This window comes from Xyrauchen texanus, chromosome 25 (genome assembly GCF_025860055.1).
Source record: "Xyrauchen texanus isolate HMW12.3.18 chromosome 25, RBS_HiC_50CHRs, whole genome shotgun sequence".
NCBI classification, from domain to species: domain Eukaryota; kingdom Metazoa; phylum Chordata; class Actinopteri; order Cypriniformes; family Catostomidae; genus Xyrauchen; species Xyrauchen texanus.
The window spans coordinates 19,917,353-19,940,207 of NC_068300.1; the positions used below are offsets into that span (position 1 = coordinate 19,917,353).

General features: G+C 39.0%; 1 protein-coding gene across 3 annotated transcripts in view; it reads right to left on the minus strand.

Moving 5' to 3' along the window:
• hnf4a (hepatocyte nuclear factor 4, alpha) overlaps positions 1-22,855 on the minus strand; it is a 34,147-nt gene that overhangs the window by 5,731 nt on the left and 5,561 nt on the right. For 2 of the 3 annotated variants that reach the window (XM_052092274.1, XM_052092275.1), the window contains exons 2-5: positions 5,602-5,776; positions 5,392-5,486; positions 4,845-4,951; positions 3,960-4,115 (exon numbers count right to left, since the gene is read on the minus strand). In XM_052092274.1, the coding sequence (XP_051948234.1) occupies positions 3,960-4,115; positions 4,845-4,951; positions 5,392-5,486; positions 5,602-5,776 (533 nt within the window). Of the gene's footprint in view, positions 1-3,959; positions 4,116-4,844; positions 4,952-5,391; positions 5,487-5,601; positions 5,777-7,360; positions 7,497-22,855 lie in introns of those variants that run through there. The other variant, XM_052092273.1, reaches the window with a different exon arrangement.

Below are 22,855 nucleotides of genomic sequence, written 5' to 3' on the forward strand. Positions count from 1 at the left end.
TAGTGGCCGACCCGCTCTACCAACTGAACCACGGCCGCCCCTTGAAGCAGAAGAAATAGAAATAAAGCTTGTGGATATTGTCAGCTTTACGCTAAGCTAAAATGCTATTTCTAGCCATTTTACATGGACATGTTACCAGGCACGATCACATTTTATTTATCAAGATAATTCAGTTTGAAATTGAATTTCTTTTTTTCTAGTAAGACCTTTGATATTAGGGCAAAAATCATATTATTTTTTTCCTGTAACAATATCTAAAAATCAATAAAACAAGATCAACACTGCATAAGATATTTAGGTTTTTCAGAGAATGTATTTTTAACATGTGTATTTTGTCTTACATTAATGACAGTTTTTATAGTCAAAACAAGTGAAAAAATCTACCAGTGCTGAAGAATTAATCCAAAGTATTTAGAATACGTTACTGATCTTGAGTAATCTTATGGACTATGTTACAAATTAAATTTTACAGCTTGTATTCTGTAATCTGTAGTGGAATACATTTCAAAAGTAACTCTCCCAACCCTGTGTGTGTGTATATATATATATATATATATATATATATATATATACTGTATATCAGTGAAACTAAAATAAGCTGTGTGTGGCATGACAGAAGTCGGCAGGGCACAGCATAAACTGCCGCCGATGTCCTCTCTTCTCTATCTTCTTCAAGACTTTCTGCCCTGTCACTATACAAGAAATTGAATACTGTGATTTTCTGCATATTTCATTTTTATTCTGTGAGTTGGGGGCACATGGGGGGGCCAGGCTTCTGTCATAACCTCCACTGGTGCACAGACGGGCTCTCCACTTCTATCAATCCACATCAGTTCGGTATTGTACTCCTGCGTAAAATTCCATAACTGTTCGCCCAGCTGTCCTAGCGGGTAACACTCTTGCTCACAGTTCTGTACTTTACTGTTCCCTGCCCTTTGCTGCTGTTTATCTGTCTGAAAAGCCACACATGCTAGAGGCCAAAAGTGTGCAAGGGATGGATGTTATATAAAGAAGGTATGAGAAATCACAAAACATAATTGTAAAGCAGTTCAATGGAAAGGAGGAGGCGAGAACAATATTTTAATGATTAACTTAAACAAAAGACAAACAGACAAACACACACACACACACATGACGGACATGTCCGTAAACGATCTCTCTCTCGTCGCACCACCATCCGCAATTGGCCTTTATCCCTCTTGGAAGCTTAATTAGCCTGATAAGGGACCGGGTGTGTATAATCACGACCCGGCCCCGCCCTCCGCCCTGTCACAATAATGTAACCAAATGCTACAATTGAATTGATAATAATATCGAAATATGTTAAATAACCATAATGTTAATTAAGACTTTATTATTACAACTGTAATGCAATAATACATAAGAATGTATTATTATGTACAACCATTTTAAGTATTTGAATCAACCATTGAATCAACCATATCGCTCACTAAACTCCTTGTGAAATGATTATTGTTGCCTTATTTTATTAAATTGGCATGTAGGAGTAACAATTTGCTTAATAATCTCATTCCATATATAATTGCAACGTAAACATAAAAAAATTATAAATGCTGCAATATCATAGAGTGCACATTTCATCCCCTATGATATTGCATTATATTAGTTTTGTACAGGATGTTAACTTGGACATACATGAATGAGAATAAACTTGAACTAGGAATGTGTTTTAGTCAGAATGCACATTATGTAGTTTAGAGATGATTTAGAGACATTAAGAATGTTACAAATGGCTATTTCTATTTAAATAAATGTTGTATTCTTAAAATTGTATTGTTAAAAAACTATTTATTTACTCTTACTATATTACATAATATATTCTACTTGTACTCAAGTGAAGTATTTCTTCAGTGGCAGTACTTAAGTAAAAAAAATCAGTAATCTTTTCACCACTGATGAAGTGTCCTGTAGAAACCATAATAGCTGACTTTCACTTGAAAAATCTAAATTGCACCATTATAAATAGACCTTACATGTGGGCAAAATTAGGCATGTATTCATGAATAACATGTTTGTTATTCACGTGTGTGTTTGTGTGAGAAGATGCCATTTGTAGTGCTCTCACACACAGCTAACACTCTGTCAGTTAGCATGCCTCAGTGCACAGCATGTTAATGATTCTGAATGTCTCAAGAAGAGATGTAACTTTCAAACCAGCTCATCATATTCTAACCTGAGCCATCAAAATACATTAACCACCCAAACTAAGGATCTCTGAACCTTTTTTCCAAATTAAGCCCACATTTGAATGTGTTCACAACAATTTCCATGACATCTATATTTTGGAACTGCATTTTTAGCTAATTAAAGGAGTAGCTCACCCAAACATTAAAATTCAGTCATCATTCACACACCTTCATGTTGTTCCAAACCTGTATGATGTTTTTATTTCATGGAACACAAAAAGACATTTTATGCAGAATGTTAACCTCAGTCACTATTCACTTCTATTGCATCTTTTTTTTTTTTTTTTTATAGACAATGAAAGGTAATGGTGACTGAGGCTAACATTCTGGCCCTGACCGATTACCCACTTGCGTCTCTGGTCTTGCCTACTTACCTATTAGTCTTGCGTATTTCCGGTGTCTGGCCACTAGTTTGCAAGTAGACATGAAGACTGCGAGTGTGTGTATCACTTTTGATTTCACGTTGGGACACTCATAGACTTAAGGATGTTGGTGCTGGATGTGACAGCTGTTTTTGTCTTTTCACTCAGCTGAAGACTGATTGTTTTAGGTAGTAGTGACTGTTATGGCCTACTTAAAATAATAAATAACTGAAAATTGTACCCATCTTTTCATTAATTAATACATTACTGGTTGTTGGAAGTGTATTGTGCAGTAGAAAAATTTTATATTTGTTTTTATTGTGTGAAAATAATTGTAAGAGTTCATTATTTTTACTCATTTTCATTTACAGTACTTTGCACATTAAACATTAAACTGTTTAACTGTAAAATTGCATTGTCCGTAACTGCTGTAAAATATGAAATGTAAGCAATTTCATTCTACTCTGTTTCTCAATACACTACATAAAACTTAATAATGAAAAAAAAAAATAATTCTATAAACCTGTGTGATCCATTAATAGCTACTAATACAAACCCTATAAATGATATGCTTTGGCTTGTCATTTATATAAGACGACCAAAGACTGCTTTACACAACTTATCAGAATGTGGTTTCATACAACAAATAAAAAGCATTAAAACTTACATTTTAAATACATAAAGATGAGAGAGAAACCGTGGTAGTAGTTGATACATTTTTAATTTTAAAACACCATTTACTAGACCGAATATTGTATGCCACACTGGCTGATAAATGACCAGCAGTATTAGGCAAGAACAAACAAAATAAAGTGATTACTGGGCGAGAAGGAAATCAAAGAGGTATATAAATATACACATAAATAATATTTTGTAATTATGATGCTGATATTACGTCATCCTAAACACATTATATAACGTTAAATACTTTAATTTATATTAAAATAAATATATGCTTCACTTACGTTTCACTATCTGATTATAATTAATAACTTATGTTGAAAAGCTTCCCTTGACATCATCATGGTGAAAATACACTGATCGCTCGGGTAGGCAGAGTGTAGCTCCTGAACGTGATGAACTCTGGGTTACACTTAGCCTGAAAGACTGCTCTGAAGCGGTATTCGCACTAGAGTGGATTTAGTGTGGGTTAAGTGCACTGAGCTTTGGCTTGTTTTAGACATGCGACAGTTTTGAACACTTACTTCCTGTCACGTGCCAAGTTGATTAAGGTGTGGGTATTGGGACAGGGCCTCTGACTAACATCTTAGTTTGTGTTCCACAGAAGATAGTAGGAAAATTAAAAGTAAATAATTGGTATTATAATAATATAATAAAGTAATAATACTTTTTGGCGAACTATCCATTTAAGAGGCTGCTCTCATCCTACCTGATCATCCAGGGGAAGGTCGCAGAAAGCAGGGATATATTTGGCCCATTCAACCAGCACCAACAGCTGTTGTTTCATAGACTCACACACATCTGTTATAGTGGCTACCTTCTTCATTCTGATGTCACCATTCATGATAGGTCCTGGTGATGAGATCTACACAATGGCATTACGAATATATGTTATTTTTCTTAAATAATGTATATCATGCATCATTTGACAAGATTTGAATAATCAATTTAAAAGTGTGTAATTTTTCGATGTTAAAATACTTAAAATCTCATATCCCAGCTTAATATACAGAGAAAATGAAAAGAAATCCATTTCTTTCAAAACATTGCTTCCGACCAGGTCAATACAGCAACATTCAAGGATCTTCAAGGCAAATTATTCACTTTGTTTACTGGTTTTTATCAATTTTTTGACAACAAATATGATCTTCTTACAAAAGGGACTATTAAATATAGAACTATATTGAATTTAGAGGCCTAAATATTTGGATTGCAGATTGATCCAGTCAAACTCCTGATTCCAGACCAGAGCTAAATGGGGAAAAGTTCATGGGGTACATGACTTTCAAAAACATATTTACTGCTAAATCAATTAGCTGTGAATCACCGTGATGGAAATGTGCTGGATCGGACTGTTTCCTAAGTAGAACCATAATACAGAAGTAATTATGACTATATTTTGAGCTCAACACACCAACACTGGATCAACTAATGGCATACGTTTGGGAGCAAGACTATCTGATATCCATCCAATGGCTGATGGGGGTTGTGTTCAGGAAACATGTATTCTAAATTTCATTTCCGTAGGTGTCTATTGAGGTACAGAAACTACACACCACCTTGAAAGTGTGCTTATACTTCATAAGAGATATACCTGTCTAGAAAGGACATCTGCTTGAATAAGTGCATTTATGGAGGGTAAGCTGCTGTCTTCATAGCTGGATCTTCTAGTGCTTATCCTGTCTCTTTCATTCTGCACAGCTGAAGACAAAAAATTTAAATCATTAAAAATACAAATGGAATGCTTATTTGTGCACATTGAACAGAAAAACGATCACTTAAACTTAATATTTTGTTATCAGCAGCAATGAATGCCAGCCATTTCCAACAACCAATTGAGATAGCAGAGATGAGGGATATTAGCAGACTTTGTGAGAGGTAGGAAGACCTCAAGGTTGTGCTTTTTATCAGTGTGCAGTTATGATGGCTCTACACTATTTGTTCAGCATAAACCAGACATAGACCTTGCTGCATTGTTGAGTGATCATTAACAACATGTCTCTCGCTTTAACCCCGCAGTTGCAACATCTTCTGTTTGCCCCACCAATGGCTTTCCTCATCCCCTTACCTCCCAAACGGGTAATTTTTGTCTTTATTTCTTTAATAGTATTAGTTGAATGTGATCTAACAGGAGCAAGTACCTTCCTTCTTCATCCCTGCTCGAAAACACTTCTTTAGTCTACAGTATCGACATTGATTTCTCTTGTCTTTGTCCACTATGCACTGTCTGTTGAACCTGTAACAAAAGCAGAAAGATGCTCTTCTAAATGCTCTTCTATGCCAATTGGAGTTTAGCCTGTTTGCAGAATTCAACAATGCTATGGTGTTACTGAATGTTGTTAGTTTCTGACCTGCAGGAGTACATGTGGTTTTTGCGTACACTGCGTCTGAAGAAGCCTTTGCAGCCATCACAGCTGGAGGCTCCATAGTGCTTGCCTGTGGCCCGATCTCCACAGATGGCACATAGGGTGCCCGCCCCTAAGTGGTTGGCAGCATTCTGATTGGCACTCTCAGCTGGTGAAGAGTCTGAAATTACAAGGATCTTGAATTTAGAGAACTTAATGGGATGGAACACTTGCAAGAAAGTAACATTTACATTGTTGTTTTATTAAGTTTTTGTGCAACAAATATGATGTTCTTATTATAGGGACTATGAAAGACTGGACTATATTGAATACTGATGCCTAAATATTTGGATTGCAGATTGAACATGTCAGACTCCTGATTCCAGACCAGGCCTAAATGGGGGAAAGGTCATGAGGTGCAAAAATACGTTAAAAAATATATTTTTACTTCTAAATCATTAGCTGTAATTTACCATGATTAAAATGTGCAGGAAATGACTGTTTGCTTAAAAATCCAAAAGTGATTATTACTATATTCTGTACTAAAGCTATAACAAGATCATGCTAGATTATATTAACTCCAATTAGTGTTATTGATGGCCTACTAAATACATTAAACTATGTCTATGAACTTAATAATCATGCAAATAAATAAACTTTAGATAAGACATTGTGTCATATTAACAGAATTCATAATTTCAAAGGAAGGTTGGAAGAGTTGTGAGATGTTCACTTTCATGCTAGTGAAGCAATCAGAGGTAATTGCATTAAAACCAACATAATGACTTTGGCTGATCAAAGGCAAAACTGGGTAAATGGCTCATGAGTGATTATGTAATGATCATCTAAATGGAAAATTATTTGTGACAAGAGAATCTTCTCATAAACTATAGTGCAAAAATATGTGTGATTAAAATAAAATTATTTTGAACAGAAAAAATTATAATTTAAATAAGTACTAAAATGTTAATAAAAAAATAATTATACACTATTGATGAAATCCCTTCCACACTGAATGCTAATGTGACTAATATTTATATTGGGGTCAGTCAAAATTAAAGTTCTTATGTGTGCTTCGAATAGCAAATGTCAATCAAACTCAAATGACAGTGAATCCCTCCAATACGTAAATGTTTAAAAATGTATAAAATGTACTCACATTCATCTATAGAGAGAGGATATTGTTTATTATTTTACTTCTTTTCTAAAACTTTATATAACTTTACCATACATATTAGATTACTGTGTCAGATCAGATATCAATGGATATCAATTTGTTGCATAAAACATAGACATGGGAGACTTGGCTGCAAAACATTTACATGACGCTTTCCTTTCTCAGTAATCATTCATGCTGGGTGTCAAACTTCTGGAAATACAATCCAAACAAGTCATTTTATCCAAAGCCATTTTTATGAAAATAAGCAAGAGGAGACAAATTAACTGATACTTTCTTTCTTCTTGTTGTTCTAGAGTACAATGTCTGCAATATAGGGCTTACTGTGCTTCTTATCGTCTACTTAAAAATGCATTTTATTTTGACTTTTACAATCACCATTGGGTGTTCTGTGCAAGAGGTTACAAGCTTGCCAATCCTGCCAGGCAATGCAAATAAATCTCTGAACAATAGCTTTTCCACTAACTATAAACTTCCAACCCTGTTAAAATCAGCCTCCATCACTTGACCATAGTTTTAGTAGCCTATATAAGTCAGTAAAGGTCTCAAAGTTCACCGCGGAGTCTAATATCTAAGTGGATGACTCACCTGTGCTCATTGCAAGCACTTGCATATTTTCAAACTCCAGGGTGGTGTAGGCTGGGTCCAAGGCCTCACTATAGTCTGCCATCTCCATGTCTACTAGTGGTTTGGACAAGCGCATTCTCAGCTACCTGATGCTGGGGGGAAAGACTTGTCCTCTCTACAGCATTTGGACACCCCTTCATAGGCCAAGCCCCTCCCCTCTGAGGGGTAGACACCTTTGAGTGACAGGGGCCATGTCCTCAAGGGCAAAGATGAGGCTTGCTGTGATTGACAGTCCGGGCCTCCTCCCAGGGAACGGCCCCAGTCTGGAGTGGGATGGCCCTTGTGTTAATGATTAAAGCTTCTTTAGTGCTAAATCAGAGTTTTTTTTCATGGACAAAGACAAACAGGGGGTTTTACTGTCTTATGTTCTGTTTCATTGCCCTAAATTAATTACTGGAAGAAGTTTGCAGGATAGTCAGTCTCAACTACCCTCCACACTGTGCTTCATACTTCAGGTCCACAATAAGGGTTCAAGAGATCAATAAAAGTAGTGAAAAATAGCTCACCCAAAAATGGCAATTTTGTCATTAAATCATTCTCATGTTATTCCAAACCCATATGTCTTTCTTTCTTCTGTGGTGCACAAGTGGAACAATTTTAAAGAATACAATGTAAGTGAATGGCTAATAAGGCAAACATTCTTCCTAATATTGAAAGGAAGTCATATGGTTTGGAACAACATGAGGGTGAGTTAATGACATAATTTCTAGTTTTGGGTTAGCTATCCCTTTAATTGATCGTCAGGTTGTGTTATTAATGACAGGGAAGCTTAATCATATTGAACTTTCCAATAGATCAGATTGAGAATAAATAATCCACCACATTTCAAATGTGCAAATTACATGTTTGCTAAATCTCTGTTAATTCTAGCACAATAAACAACAGCAATAACTTACACAGTGTAAAAATTGTGGCCTTTATGTAAAAGAACTCATTGTTCTGTTGAGCATTCTGCATAGGCACGTGATACACAACTCTGTTCCAGAATGAAAAAAAAAATCTGGTTTCTCTACATCAAATTAAACAAAGCTAGCCTTTGTTGCTTTTACTGTAAATAAGGTTTGGTGACACCTGGTACTCTGTAAAAAAAATTGAATGTAATTATAAAAATAAAAAAAGCATTTAGGTGACATAAAAATGTACCTTGATGGATTAGATCAATTAGAAATAGATGAATCTACTCTATTAATCCACAATGATTTTAACAAAAAACAGTATCCAGAGCTTTGATTCAAATTAATCAAGGAAAAAATCCTAAAGAGATCAACATCGGCTTTATGTGCGACATGCTGAATTAGTAGAACTACCATTGTTGTCCTAACATTCAGTGGAGAGGATAAAACTATTGGTTACTCAAACAGGAAAATTTTACAGTTACGCAAATACCAACTTTAAGTACACAAGTGAGCCATGGCAAACAGAGGCAAGTATGTATATTTGAAAAGTAGAAAGCAACAGAACAACCCAGAGGTCAACGTTCCTCAGTTCAGACTGCCCTGAAGCCTCTAAAATCAGGCTAAAGGACCTCATGTCAACCTGCCCAAAGTATGTATGTAGAGAAGAGATGACTAGCATGCTATAAGAGTAAACAACCTAAATATCACTGAGTGTGCTGTCTATGACAAAGTGTACAAAGATAAATGAATGCGTTGTTTCTTTGTTGAATGAAACTGAAGTGTCACAGTAGTTTTTCTATTCATCCTTTTGTTTGTTCAATGTTTAAATTGATTTATTCATTTGGGTGAAATTTAATGACGATGAAGGATTATCTATTTATGTTAAGTTTGCTAAAACAGCGCATACTTTGTTTATTATCTAATAAGTGCACATCCCACCTGATTATCTCTGTGGTATAAATGTGCTGAGTTGGCTTTGAATAGGCTGGAAAACACCTAAATTCACAAGAAAGCTAGTTTGAATGTGTTCCATAGACATCAGTTACTTGTGTAGTTAAAAGGATACTAAAATGTATAAAGGCATAAAAAAGTGAATTACATTCATAGGAAAATACAGTATCTATATGATATGTAGGTATACAGTATGTAGAGACTGTGTGGTTGTTTTAATGCTTAGCGAATTCTAACATGAGGACGTTTAGATGGTTAATCTCAAACAGTCATTAACAAATTTCAGGGTATCTACAAATTTTGAGAGTTGTATCTGTATAGATTTTGTACACTAAAACATCTGGCTATTTTATGTGAATAAGGAATACTTATTTGTTCTCACTTCACCAACAATTACTTAATAAAAATTAATAAAAAAAATAGTAATGACAATCAGTGTACAGGAATGACTCACAATGGACAAATCTTATCTGAGTCACCATTAAATTCCTTATCGCAGCGCACATCTCCACATTTCTCTGAAGTAAGGAATGACCTCTATAAAGTATAATCTGTACAGTTATGGTCCTTGCTCACATGCAACTCAACAATCAGAGCAGGTAGGCACAGATAACGGCGTTAGATCATTACCTTACATAAGCAAAGCCTATTGGTGAACGAACCTATTTAAAAGATCTAAATCTGCAAGTATGCTGATGTGAATTAAAAGGTGGGTTTGACTATGTTATTTATAAACTTGTATTCATGTGTCACTATTCCACTTTAATGTGTCGGGCCATTAGATGTAAATTAATAATTACTTTTGAAAAAAGGAATTTTTGAATTTTATTTAAATAAAGATTTATATATTATTAAAGAATTATTCCAGGTTCAATATGTGTTAGGCTTAATCGACAGAGTTTGTGACATAAATGTAAGCACAACTTAGTTCTAGGGGGGGAAACTAGCAGCTGTACATCATCGCAGCATTAGCTGGGTAAATCCTAGCCAACAACATGTAAGCCTTTGCTTTATACGTCTGCTCACAATATCACATTGCTGTTTCATTGTGCTAACACGGCAACCTCCACCACCCCACCACCATCAGTTGAGTCCCGTCCTGCACAGGGTAGGCTCCACGCCCCTGCCTCCTATCTCCAGCAGGATATGACGATTCCAAGTACAACTTCTTCGGACGGGCAGACGGGGCCAAAGAGAGACGTTACTTACCTGTTTTATATTCATCAAATAAAGGTCATCTTAAATTTCACTCAAGGCTGTGAGTCTTCCTGATAAAATGTTGATTACCACAAAATCTTTTTTTCTTTAAAAAAAAAAAAGCACAAATCTGGGTTACAGTGTGGCACTTTTCAATGAAGTTAAATGTGGCTAATCTGTAAACGTTAAAATACTCACTCTTTCAAAAGTAGAGCCGCAAGACATAAACAATATACATGCTAACATGTTTTTAATGTGATAAAATCGCTTACTCACCTTTTGTGAGTAAAGTTATAGCCAATTTTACAACTTCGTTGCCAGGGTGATGTAACGGCGTAAACATTGTAATCCAATTTAATTTAATCTAATTTAGTAGTCTATGATTAAAACTATGATTTAAACAACTTAACAGCTCAAATTATACCTGAGATTTAACCTCTAAAACTCTGCAGACCCGCCTCATATGTGGTATTGTTTGAAAGCTTAGAAGCTGAACTTTTCATAGATCACTGCATTTATGTTGCATAAAATAACAAAGGCCTGAAAATATTCCCAGCACAAATCAGTGCCACCTAGAGGTCATGTGGTAGAAATATTCATATGAATATAAAAGTCTTTCAAATAGCATGTAAATGGACAACTCATATATCAAATGAAAGCTCCCATTCTAAGGAAAGTGACTGTACAGTTTATTTTGCTGCCTAATACCACAGTTCTTAAGATTTTCAAAAGAATCACAAAGTAAAATATGATTTCTGTAAGACATAAAACACAAACATCTCTTTTATGCACCGATCACTGCTGCTGTAAGCCACAAATAGTTAAAAACGTTATATTTGCTTTTACCTTGAACAGTTTACTAAACAATTTGCCATTTTTAATTGTCTGTGAGCTGGCTTGTGTGAATAATCCATTGCTATATCTTTAATATCCAGAAAAGAAAATATGCAGTCCAGCAGGAAAAGCATGCAAAACAATTCATTGGAAATATCAACTTTTGAATAATTTATGATAAATTGTTATATATGATCACAAAGTAATGAATCTCATCTTTTGAGTGTAAAAGCTACACTTTCAAATTTGAGTGTGAAAAATTGCAAGCGGCAGTCCCAAAATGCCCCAGAGATGTATAGGTTAACAGAAGAAGTCTTTTTATAAAATTATAAGCTTCACATTTCTGCTTTTAATTGGCCCCGTTCCATTGTAAGTGCCTCACTGTACCCTCGATTTAAATTTTTTTACGAAAAGGAGGGACAAATGTAAAATATTTTTGTGTTAATCTACATTATGCCACAAATGCTGTCGATGAATCTTAACTTGTATTGAACACACAATATTCCTATAGTTATTTAAGTATTATTTACTATAGTATTAGTATAGTAACAATTTAATTATTATTACGTTTTATAGCTGTAACCTGCACAAGAAGAGACAGTCACAATGTAAGTCAAAAACTGTGTTTTATTGCAGGCAGGCAAAAGTACAGAAAAATGGCAAATCCAGTGAAGAGTAGTCAAAAGGGAGCGTGAGGTCGAAAGCCGGGGAATCAAGAGGAAAATGACGAGACTAGTGGGAGCAAAAGACAGGGGAACAAGGGGAGCTGGCAAGCTAAGAGGTGAATGAGAGGAGGTCAAAACTAGACGAGACTAGCGGGGGGCAAAGACACGGGAAACTAAATACAATAACCAACAACCGTGAGACAAAAGGGTAGTGATATATATAGGGGCAAGTGCAGGTGTAAACCATGACAGGTGATACTAATGTGCAGGAGTGCAGATGACGCGAGTGCAGGTGGTCATAATGTTCTGGGGGATTGGAAACACGTGAGAAACTTGAGGAAGGGAGATTGCCTACGAGCATGTGAGCGAGTAGGAGCAAAGTGGGCATGAGGGCTCGAGCGAGCAAAAAGAGCGTGCGAGCTCGAGAGGGCAGAACAAGCGTGGGAGCTCGAGGGGGCTGAGCGAGCGTGGAAGCTCGAGGGGGCGGAGCGAGGGAGCGGGGTTCGTGACAGTACTCCCCCCTCCAAAACGGACGGCTCCTGACGGCCGCGCTCGGTTGCGAGGAAGTGGTGCTGGATGAACCCAACAAACAAAAAACCCTGAACAGACAACCCACAAAACACACAAACAAAATTGAGGGCAGTCCAAGGGGCACAGAGGGAAATGAGCCAGTCCATGGGGTCAATGGGCAGTATCAAGGCAAGGTCTGGGGGAACATAGCGGACAGGCAGGTGGTCGGGAGATCTAGGGGGCAGCCGTAGGGCAGAGACAGGGTCAGGGGGTCTGGAAGGCGACTGGAGGACAGGGACTGGGTCCGGGGGTCTGGAAGGTGACCACCGGACAGGAATAGGGTCCGGAGGCCAGGGAAGAGGCCACAGGACAGGGAGAGGGTCAGAAAGTCCGGGCTGAGCCATGAAAGGCGGTGCCGTCAGAGGCGGCACTGTAGGCGGCTCTGGAGGTGGGGTTCTGGAAGGCTCTGGAGGTGGAGCCGAAGGAGGCTTTAGGGGCAAAGGCCTGAAAGGCTCTGCAGGTGGAGCCAATGGAGGTGGCGCCGTGGGAGGTCCCCGAGGCGACGACCTGGCAGGCTCTGTAGTCTCGGGGGGTAGAGCCGTAGGAGGCCCGAGAGGCGGAGCCATAGAAAGCTCTGGAGTCTTTGGGAGCAGAGCCGTGAGGAGCTCGGGAGGTGGAGCCGTGGGAGGCTCGAGAGGCGGAGCCTAAGAAGCTCTGGAGTCTCTGGGAGTAGAGCCGTGAGAGGCTCGGGGAAAAAGGTCGTGGAAGACTCGAGAGGCTCTAGAGGTGGGGCCCTGGAAGACTCGAGAGACGAAGCCCTGAGAGGCTTGAGGGGAGGAGGAGCCCTGAGAGACTCGAGAGGGGAAGCCCTGAGAGGCTTGAGAGGGGGAGGAGCCCTGAGAGACTCGAGAGGCGAAGCCGTGAGAGGCTTGAGGGGTGGAGCCATGAAAGACTCGAGGGACGGAGCCCTGAGAGGCTCGAGGGGAGGAGGAGCCCTGAGAGACTCGAGAGGCGGAGCCGTGAGAGGCTTAAGGGGTGGAGCCATGAAAGACTCGAGGGACGGAGCCCTGAGAGGCTCGAGGGGTGGAGCCATGAAAGACTCGAGGGACGGAGCCCTGAGAGGCTCGAGAGGGGAAGCCCTGAGAGGCTTGAGGGGGGGAGGAGCCCTGAGAGACTCGAGAGGAGAAGCCCTGAGAGGCTTGGGAGGGGGAGCCCTGAAAGACTCGAGAGGAGGAGCCCTGGGAGGCTTGGGAGGAGGAGCCTTGGAAGGCTCGGGAGGAGAAGCCCTGAGAGGCGGCGCTCTGGGAGGCTCGAGAGACTTGAATGGCAGAACCCTGGGGGCTTGGGAGGTAGAGCTCTCGGAGGCTCGAGAGGAGGAGCCTTAGGAGGCTCGAGAGGAAGAGCCCTGGGAGGCTTGAGAGGAGCCCTGGGAGGCTTGGGAGGAGGAGCCTTGGGAGACTCGAGAGGCAGAGGCCGCGAGGGCTCTGAGGGGCGAGCAGAGGCTGGCAGAGCCGTGGAAGACTCTGGGGGCGGAGCAGAACCCGGCAGAGCCGTGGAAGACTCTGGGGGCAGAGCAGAACCCGGCAGAGCCGTGGAAGACTCTGGGGGCGGAGCAGAACCCGGCAGAGCCGTGGAAGACTCTGGGGGCGGAGCAGAACCTGGCAGAGCCGTGGAAGACTCTGGGGCGGAGCAGAACCCGGCAGAGCCGTGGAAGACTCTGGGGGCAGAGCAGAACCCGGCAGAGCCGTGGAAGACTCTGAGGGAACCTCTGCGGTCTTGAGCACAAGACGAGACTGGGGAGAAGGGGCCCTCTTCCTTCTCTTGCGTCCTCGGCCAACAGGGGACGTGGCCATGGGGACGGTCGAGGCTACTGGCGCTGGCTCGCCGACCGTGGCGGGCATGGGCGCTGGCTCGTTGGCCGTGGCGGGCATGGCCGCGCTGGCTCGTTGGCCGTGCCAGGCCTCGAGACTGGGGCCGTGACAGGCCTCGGGACTGGGGCCGTGACAGGCCTCGGGACTGGGGCCATGTCAGGCTTCGGGGCTAGGGCCGTGACAGGCTTCAGGACTAGGGCCGTGAGAGGGGAAGCCCTGAGAGGCTTGAGAGGGGGAGGAGCCCTGAGAGACTCGAGAGGCGAAGCCGTGAGAGGCTTGAGGGGTGGAGCCATGAAAGACTCGAGGGACGGAGCCCTGAGAGGCTCGAGGGGAGGAGGAGCCCTGAGAGACTCGAGAGGCGAAGCCGTGAGAGGCTTAAGGGGTGGAGCCATGAAAGACTCGAGGGACGGAGCCCTGAGAGGCTCGAGGGGTGGAGCCATGAAAGACTCGAGGGACGGAGCCCTGAGAGGCTCGATAGGGGAAGCCCTGAGAGGCTTGAGGGGGGGAGGAGCCCTCAAGGGGCATTGTGACTGTCTTCAGTAACGGTTGGTTATTTTGTAACCCGCACAAGAAGAGACAGTCACAATGTAAGTCAAAAACTGTGTTTTATTGCAGGCAGGCAAAAGTACAGAAAAAGGGCAAATCCAGTGAGGAGTAGTCAAAAGGGTGCGTGAGGTCGAAAGCCGGGGAATCAAGAGGAAAATGACGAGACTAGTGGGAGCAAAAGACAGAGGAACAAGGGGAGCTGGCAAGCTAAGAGGTGAACGAGAGGAGGTCAAAACTAGACGAGACTAGCGGGGGGCAAAGACACGGGAAACTAAATACAATAACCAACAACCATGAGACGAAAGGGTAGTGATATATATAGGGGCAAGTGCAGGTGTAAACCATGACAGGTGATGAGACGAGTGCAGGTGAAACTAATGTGCAGGAGTGCAGATGACGCGAGTGCAGGTGGTCATAATGTTCTGGGGGATTGGAAACGCGTGAGAAACTCGAGGAAGGGAGATTGCCTACGAGCATGTGCGCGAGTAGGAGCAAAGTGGGCATGAGGGCTTGAGCGAGCAAAAAGAGCGTGCGAGCTCGAGGGGGCGGAACGAGCGTGGGAGCTCGAGGGGGCGGAACGAGCGTGGAAGCTCGAGGGGGCGGAGCGAGGGAGCGGGGTTCGTGACAATAGTGTAGTAAAGTATACATGCTCAATCTATAACTATTTTAACCAGACTTTTGTTCTTTTATAATTATTAAACTGTACATGCAGCTTTTATCATCTATCATATTGGAATATTTGTATTTTTAAAAAGGGTTTTGTCACACTGCAGAACAATTTAAGCTTAACTGGTTCTAATTAAGGCGAAACGGTGATTACCAAGGTAGAAAAAACATAATTTCAATCGAACATCTTGATTTTGGTTAAAATGAAGTACATGGACACGCTTTGCACATGTCCAGGGTTTCTCTAAAACAATTAATTATCAATCCTCATTTTCCTCATTAAAAAAACATTGTCATCGTCTTTTAATCACAGCCTTCTTTGTTTTTATTTTAACCAGGCTTTTTATCAAGTTAAGTCAAGTTTTATCAACTTTGAATCACACCTGTTGATTATATTTTAATGGTTTAACTCAATTCAATTCAACAAGCTTTATTGGCTTGACAAAGACATTTTGTATTGCTAAAGCAATTACATAGAAATACAGAACAGGAACTGAACAAGAACATGAGAACAATAATAACTATAAAGAGATAACATTCAGCATTAATGCAACATTATATAGGGTTGGAAACAGGGGTAGGGGATTGGGGTCAGGGGTCATCAATACATTCATGTATTATTTATTTATTTTAGTTTAGTTCTGGTTGAGTCCCTCAGGTTTCTACAGGATGCTACAAATCTTGCAGCTATGTTTGCACATTCTTCTTTTTCACCCAGAATTTTTTAAAAAAATTGTGTCGGGGTACATACATATTTTTCAGGTGTGTCCTCAGTCAGTCTCAGGACAAACTGGCATACTAAGCTCAGCTCTTGGTACTTAAGGGCTTTATAATGGTATGTGTTGGGGTCACTTGTTTTTAGGTGCTTCCAGAACTTAATGGCTCTTTTTTGAATGTTCAAAACGAGAGGGTATTGGCCTAATTCTGCCCTGCATCTATTATTTTGGGCTTTTCTTTGGACATAAATTATTCAATGAGTTTCAATGGGATGTTTTGCCCAATTTAAATAGTAACATTTTACAGGTGGACCCCACAATTCACTGCCATATAATGCAATTGGTTCGATGACTGATTTGAATATTTTGAGCCAGATCCTATTTGGAAAATCAATTTGAATGGATTTTTTAATGGCATAAAATGCCCTTTGTGCTTTCTCTTTGAGTTCATTCACAGCCAAAGTAAAATTACCTGTAGAACTGATTTTTAGGCCGAGGTAAGTGTATGTCTTTGTGATTTCAATGCTTCTGTTTGATAACGAAAATATATTTGTTAGTCCCTGAGATCTGGATCGCTTTTGGAAGATCATGACTTTTGTTTTTTGGTGGTTGACTGACAGGGCCCAGGTCTGACAGTAACCCGCCAGCAGATTCAGGCTGTCCTGCAGCCCCTCTTTAGTGGGCGACAGGAGAACCAGGTCATCTGCGTAGAGGAGACACTTTATTTCGATATCATGTAAAGTGAGACCTTGAACAGGAAATTGTTCAATAGTTTGTGCCAACTGATTGCAATATATGTTGAAGAGGGTGGGGCTTAAACTGCAGCCCTGTCTCACTCCTCGCCGTTGAAGGAAAAATGTGGTTCTTTTGTTGCCAATTTTAACAGCACATCGACTGGCTGTGTACATTGATATGATCACATTATAAGCTTTTCCCCCTACACAGCTGTCAATAAGTTTAAAGTATAATCCTTCATGCCAGATTGAATCAAATGCTTTCTGTACGTATTTATCAATTAGTGTCTGTAGGTTGAAAATGTGATCAGATGTGCGACATTTTGGCTTGAATCCAATTTGACATTTACTCAAGGCATTGTGCTTCATAAGGAAGTCTAAAATTCTGGTGTTTAAATACTGCAGAAAACCTTCCCCAGATTACTGTTCACACAGATGCCTCGGTAGATATTAGGGTCTAATTTATCTCCACTCTTATAAATGGGGCTGATGAGTCCTTGATTCCAGATCTCAGTGAAATAACCCACACACAGATCATCGTTGAAGAGTTTTAGAGTAGCCAGTTTAAAGTTTTAATGTAAAGTTGTTTAACTCTCTCATCTCACGACCCAACCAGTACAACAAATTCAAAGCAACTGGATCACTATTTGAAACCCAAATATCTCTAATCTCATGGTAAATTCTGATCGCTGCTCTCATGGCATATCTATAGTTACAACCCATGAAGCAGAGCACTGCTATAATCATTGATGGCCCGAGACAGATTTTTACATGCACACTGCGGCACAATGCAACAAGTGTACTTTGAGTCTCATCATAGAAGACAATATTACATAGCACATGTCCTGCCCTGATCGTCTCCACACACAGCGATGTCACTAAAATCAGTCACCCATACCGCCTGGGGCTAAAAGTCAGAGGGTTGCTCACAACTGATGTAACTCTGCCTATTTTCCCCTTTGAAACTTCAAACTCCAGTTTGTGAACAAAGTCCTGTCTATCTCCACAATAAGGATCTCCGACCACTGACCAAACTCCATTTGTAACCACTGCCTATTTGTACTTTCTCTCCAATCACTTTTTTCATTTCACCTATCTGACCAAATGGGACTAACAAGTAGTACTACAAAAGTGGTTGTAATTCACAGCTTGTGGAATTGGTGGCCTACATGGAATAACATCATCTTGGAATACCTGATATGTCTTACATGGGAATACAGTGTTTTTCTTTCTTTGGTTTTCGAACAATGCATTTTATGAAGCTTTGTTCCATAGGAATGGGAGAAGACAGAGGCAATATGCTTGCCACAGCACATTTGAGGTCAGTGAAAAGCCACTTGACTGGGGTAGATGGCACAGATATGCGAGTGTGGCGACAGAGTGAACACACAACAGATTGTCAACAGAATGGTTGGTTATGTGCAAACCACACACAGCTCACGTCTCCCTTGTCTTTGAGGGCAAAATATTTAGCCTATATTTTGCTTTATGGAAATCAACGTCTGGACTATATTCTGTATAATTTGCTTTTGATTCAAGTTTCAAACTGGTGTAATGTTTATGTAAGGTTTTTTAAACATATCGTTCCAAACGGATTGAGTAGGGGACTGATAAGCATGTATAATGCCCCTCCCCTCAGTCTAAACTTTTGCTTTTGAGTTTCATCAGGTTGTGGTGCTTTTTAAAGGCCTGTTAATTTCAATCAGATGCTAAATATCCCAGACATTTAGGTCAGAATATGTGCAGCGAGAGATGTACATTTCCATTCATTCTGTGCCTAAGTTGATTGTTAATTTTCAACTTTAATTGTATATTTCATAATTTCCTGGTGATCTCAAGACACCAATTTCAGTCAGCTGATTTTATGTAGACATGATAAAAGTCATTCTGACTGTTAAGAACAGATGGAAGAATGCAAACCATTTCCTAATCAAACTGTTATCAGTGCGATGGAATGGAGGACCATCTCATGTAGCCCTGAACAAACAATATGTGTACAAGCATACAGCTTTTAATACATAGCCAAGGTGTAAAGTCAAGTTACAAGCAAATCTGTAATGCATGCCAATATGTAATCCACAGATGTTGCCAGTAACTGATACTTCAACCAAAACCTTACAGGCAATGGGAAAGTTTTACATCTTTTTACAACTGAAATTCAATTGCTCTTTCTTATAATGTTTTTCTGTGTAAATAAAAACTATATTTATTGAAAAAAAAAAATGTTACCTAAAAATGTCTACATTAGTTAGGCTACACCAACATATCTAATTTTAAAGGTTAGATCAGGTAGAAATAGATATAGTTGATATATTTAAAATATTGTTTGCTTTCTGATTGTCAATGCATACAGTCTCAAAACATTTCTTTTAGCAGTGTTTTCACTTTAAAAGAGATACCAAATAACTTCAAGCAAATGCACTTTCTTAAGGGCCGTCTGAGACTGAACCAGCTTCCTCCATAACGATTAACAGAGATAGTTATATATGAAGTTCCCATGTCATCACCATCAGGGTATTTGTAGTATGGGTAAACATAAACCCCTATAGGACCTAATAATGCTCTGCCTCCATAAAGTATTCCTGTTTAAAACGCAAAATCATTGGGTAATAATGCATTCAGAAAAGAAAAAGAAAGAAAAAAAAAAGTTCAGATTTTGACCAGCCAACCTTTGCTATCACTTTCTGCTTATCTCTGTCATGCTATTCATCAGAAACATGATAAAGCCTGTGATAGGATTTTTCCTGATGGGTTGTAGTTGTGATTTGTCAAGTGATCACAGGTTTCCATTAAGGGATTAAATAAAATTTGTCAATTTATGCTACTGAAAGGATTAAGCTGCTCTGTTTCTTTCATTATATTACAAAAGCTCTCTGCACATCACACAAGTAAACAATTGCATCAATAAACATTTAGAGCAATGCTCTTTTTGTAAATCAATCACATCTTCTGATAAGGCTCTTTCAATGATTAACTATTTTTTGCTGAAAATCAGTGTGCCCATTGACCCAATCATATTTGCAGGCTCAGGGATGCTGCGTGGACAGTTATCACTCACTTGTTATCACCAATCAATCACCTTTTCATCACAGTGTACAACTCATGGAACATTTTGCCCAAACAAGTTTAACCTTACCCCAGTTTATCTAAGCTATTGAGTCATGCATGGCTTATAAATTGGTTTATAATCAGTTATTTGTTATTGCCGTTTAGACTGCTTTTAATTTGTGGATGCTCTATGAATTACTCTATGGATTTTGAAAATCACAGTTGTACAAAGAAATGATATGATTGTGGAATGAATGTGACATTTTTTCCATTGTGATTATTGTTTAACCATTTTAAAGACATATAGGACACACTGTACAGGACATACTCTTTTCTCTGTTGTTCATTAGAGTCTTAGGATGATGCCAATTTTGGATTTTTGTCTGTCAGCTCAAAGTTATTAAGCATTAAAGTTTCTAGAGTTTTAAGCCACATTTAAAAAAGGAGTAACACTTTACAATAAGGTTCTATTCTTTAACATTATTTAATGCAATAGATATCAGGAATGTTTTTTAAGCATTTATTCATCTTAATGTCAATTAATGTTAATTTATCAAAATACTACTGTTCAATGTTTGTTAATGTATACAACGTTTAATGTAAAAATATTTGTTTATACATTATATAAATTCAAATGAACCAAGATTGTTGTTATTTAGTCAAAAAAATTTACTTTTACTATTGTTAGTTTTACTCAATCCTCTCATGTTCCTTGAATTTAAAATTAAATTTACTTAAATTAACTTAGTTGATTCAACTTTACTCAATCCATTTGCATTGGGACAACATGAATATTTTTTGTTCTGTTAACTGAAACTGGGCAGAGGATTTCTAGTTTCCAGCATGCTCTGCATGGGACTCAACAGGGAGAGTAAATGTTTTCTCACAGCTTGTGGAGGCTCATGCTACACTCCTCGATCCACGCACAAATTACCATGCACCCCATTGAGAGCAAGAACCACTGATAACGACTACAAGGAGGTTACCTCATGTGACTCTGCCCTCCCTAGCAACCAATTTGTTTGCTTAGGAGACCTGGCTGGAGTCAGTCAGCACGCCCTGGATTCAAACTCGCAATTCCAGGGGTGGTAGCCATTGTCTTTACTCGCTGAGCTACCCAGGCCCCAGGGAGAGTAAATGTTCAAATTAAGTGTTATTTTATGTGTCTTTGTGCAAGATGATATGAAAGCGGGAGAGTTGTTAGTGTTTAATGTTTTTAATGTTACGATTTAGAAGAATTTTCGTTCTGTTGTTAGTTTTGGGGGTTAGCATCATGTTGAAGAGTGCAGCTTGATCCTAGGTTGAGGACCAATAAGATTTGAATATTCTACATATTGCTTTATCCAACAATTGCTGTGCTAATCAGCATAGTGACCAAGTTGCATGCAGTAGTGCTTCCCACCAGCATGCTAACATTTCCTGTCACTGGCTAGCATATCACTAAAAGTGTTTCATTTGAGTTTAATTTGTCATATGAAATTGTGTTGAGTTTTCTTGATTCAGTTGAAGTATTGCTACTTGAAGTATTTAAATTGAAATTATAAGGCAATTTTAATTTGAGAAAACTCATTTCATATATGTGGAACCACTGATGATTAAATCAAGTTCAGCCAAAGAGTTGGATGTTTTGAATATGTTGTTCATTGTTTACAATAGTGTTAACTAATTCAATGAAATAAAGCTTTATTGTAAACTATTTTCATATACTGTATAATTATAAATATAATATATGAATACCTCTTGGTTTAATAACATGGTTGATATCTAATGGAATGACATTCATATAGGCTAATTTAAGTGTGGCTTGAATGTCCAAATACTTTTTGGAACCACTGTCAATATAGTTTATATATAGTGAGTGCATATAATCTATTGACTCAAATGTGTTTACTGCTGGAATAAATCTGAGTGTATCAAAATTTTAGTGTGCCGGTCACCATCAATAAATGTAATGAAAACTGCTCCTGTACTATTAAGCAGCTCCTCCAAGTGGGCAAAACTATCATTTACATCTGCAGAATTCCTCCAGCCCTGCATAGGCCTCACACAGACACTGATGAGACCACAGGCTCTATAGGTGTTTAGATAAATATCAAATTGTTGCTTTTGGTGTGCAGGGGGTATTTTCATACTGTACCATTAAAATCAAAATTTGAATGTGAGTCATAGCAATTCTCTGGAAGAATCTTTGGTTTTAAAATAGTATTATATTCCTGTATGTTTTCACTGTAAAATCGAATAATGACCTTACTTAGATTTTTTTAGGCAATCAGTTTGCATGCGTTTTCTAAGTTAACATACTTATTTGGCTCAAGAAAAGTGAACTTAATTATTTAAGTGCAGCTAACTAGTTGCAAGTAAACTTAACACATCTATGTTAAAGAATAAGTGTTTGTATTGAATTATTAATTGAGTTATGGCTCGAGTTTCACAGTATAAGGGAAATTATGACTAGGTTAGCCATAGAGCACATGCTTCTCCTCAGTACGTATTAGTGCACTTAAACATACACTTTATTAAAGTACTAACATTTGAGTAGAAAATAACAGCTTCAATTTTCCAAGTTCCAAGTTCTTGAATGCTCCAAGTTCACCAGAGGTAACCCTAATGGTGACTTTACACAGATCACAACTATCATCCATCTACAATAAAACAACAACAATAGACAAAAGAGCTAAAACTGTATTAATTCTTTATAACAATTATTGTATTTCTCAATTCCCTTGTCTTGACAAAACATACATTATTTATTCATGCAAAATTGGCTTATAGTATTCAACACAAGCAGCAATTTTGTATTTGATCATTTGTTTTTAGTAGAA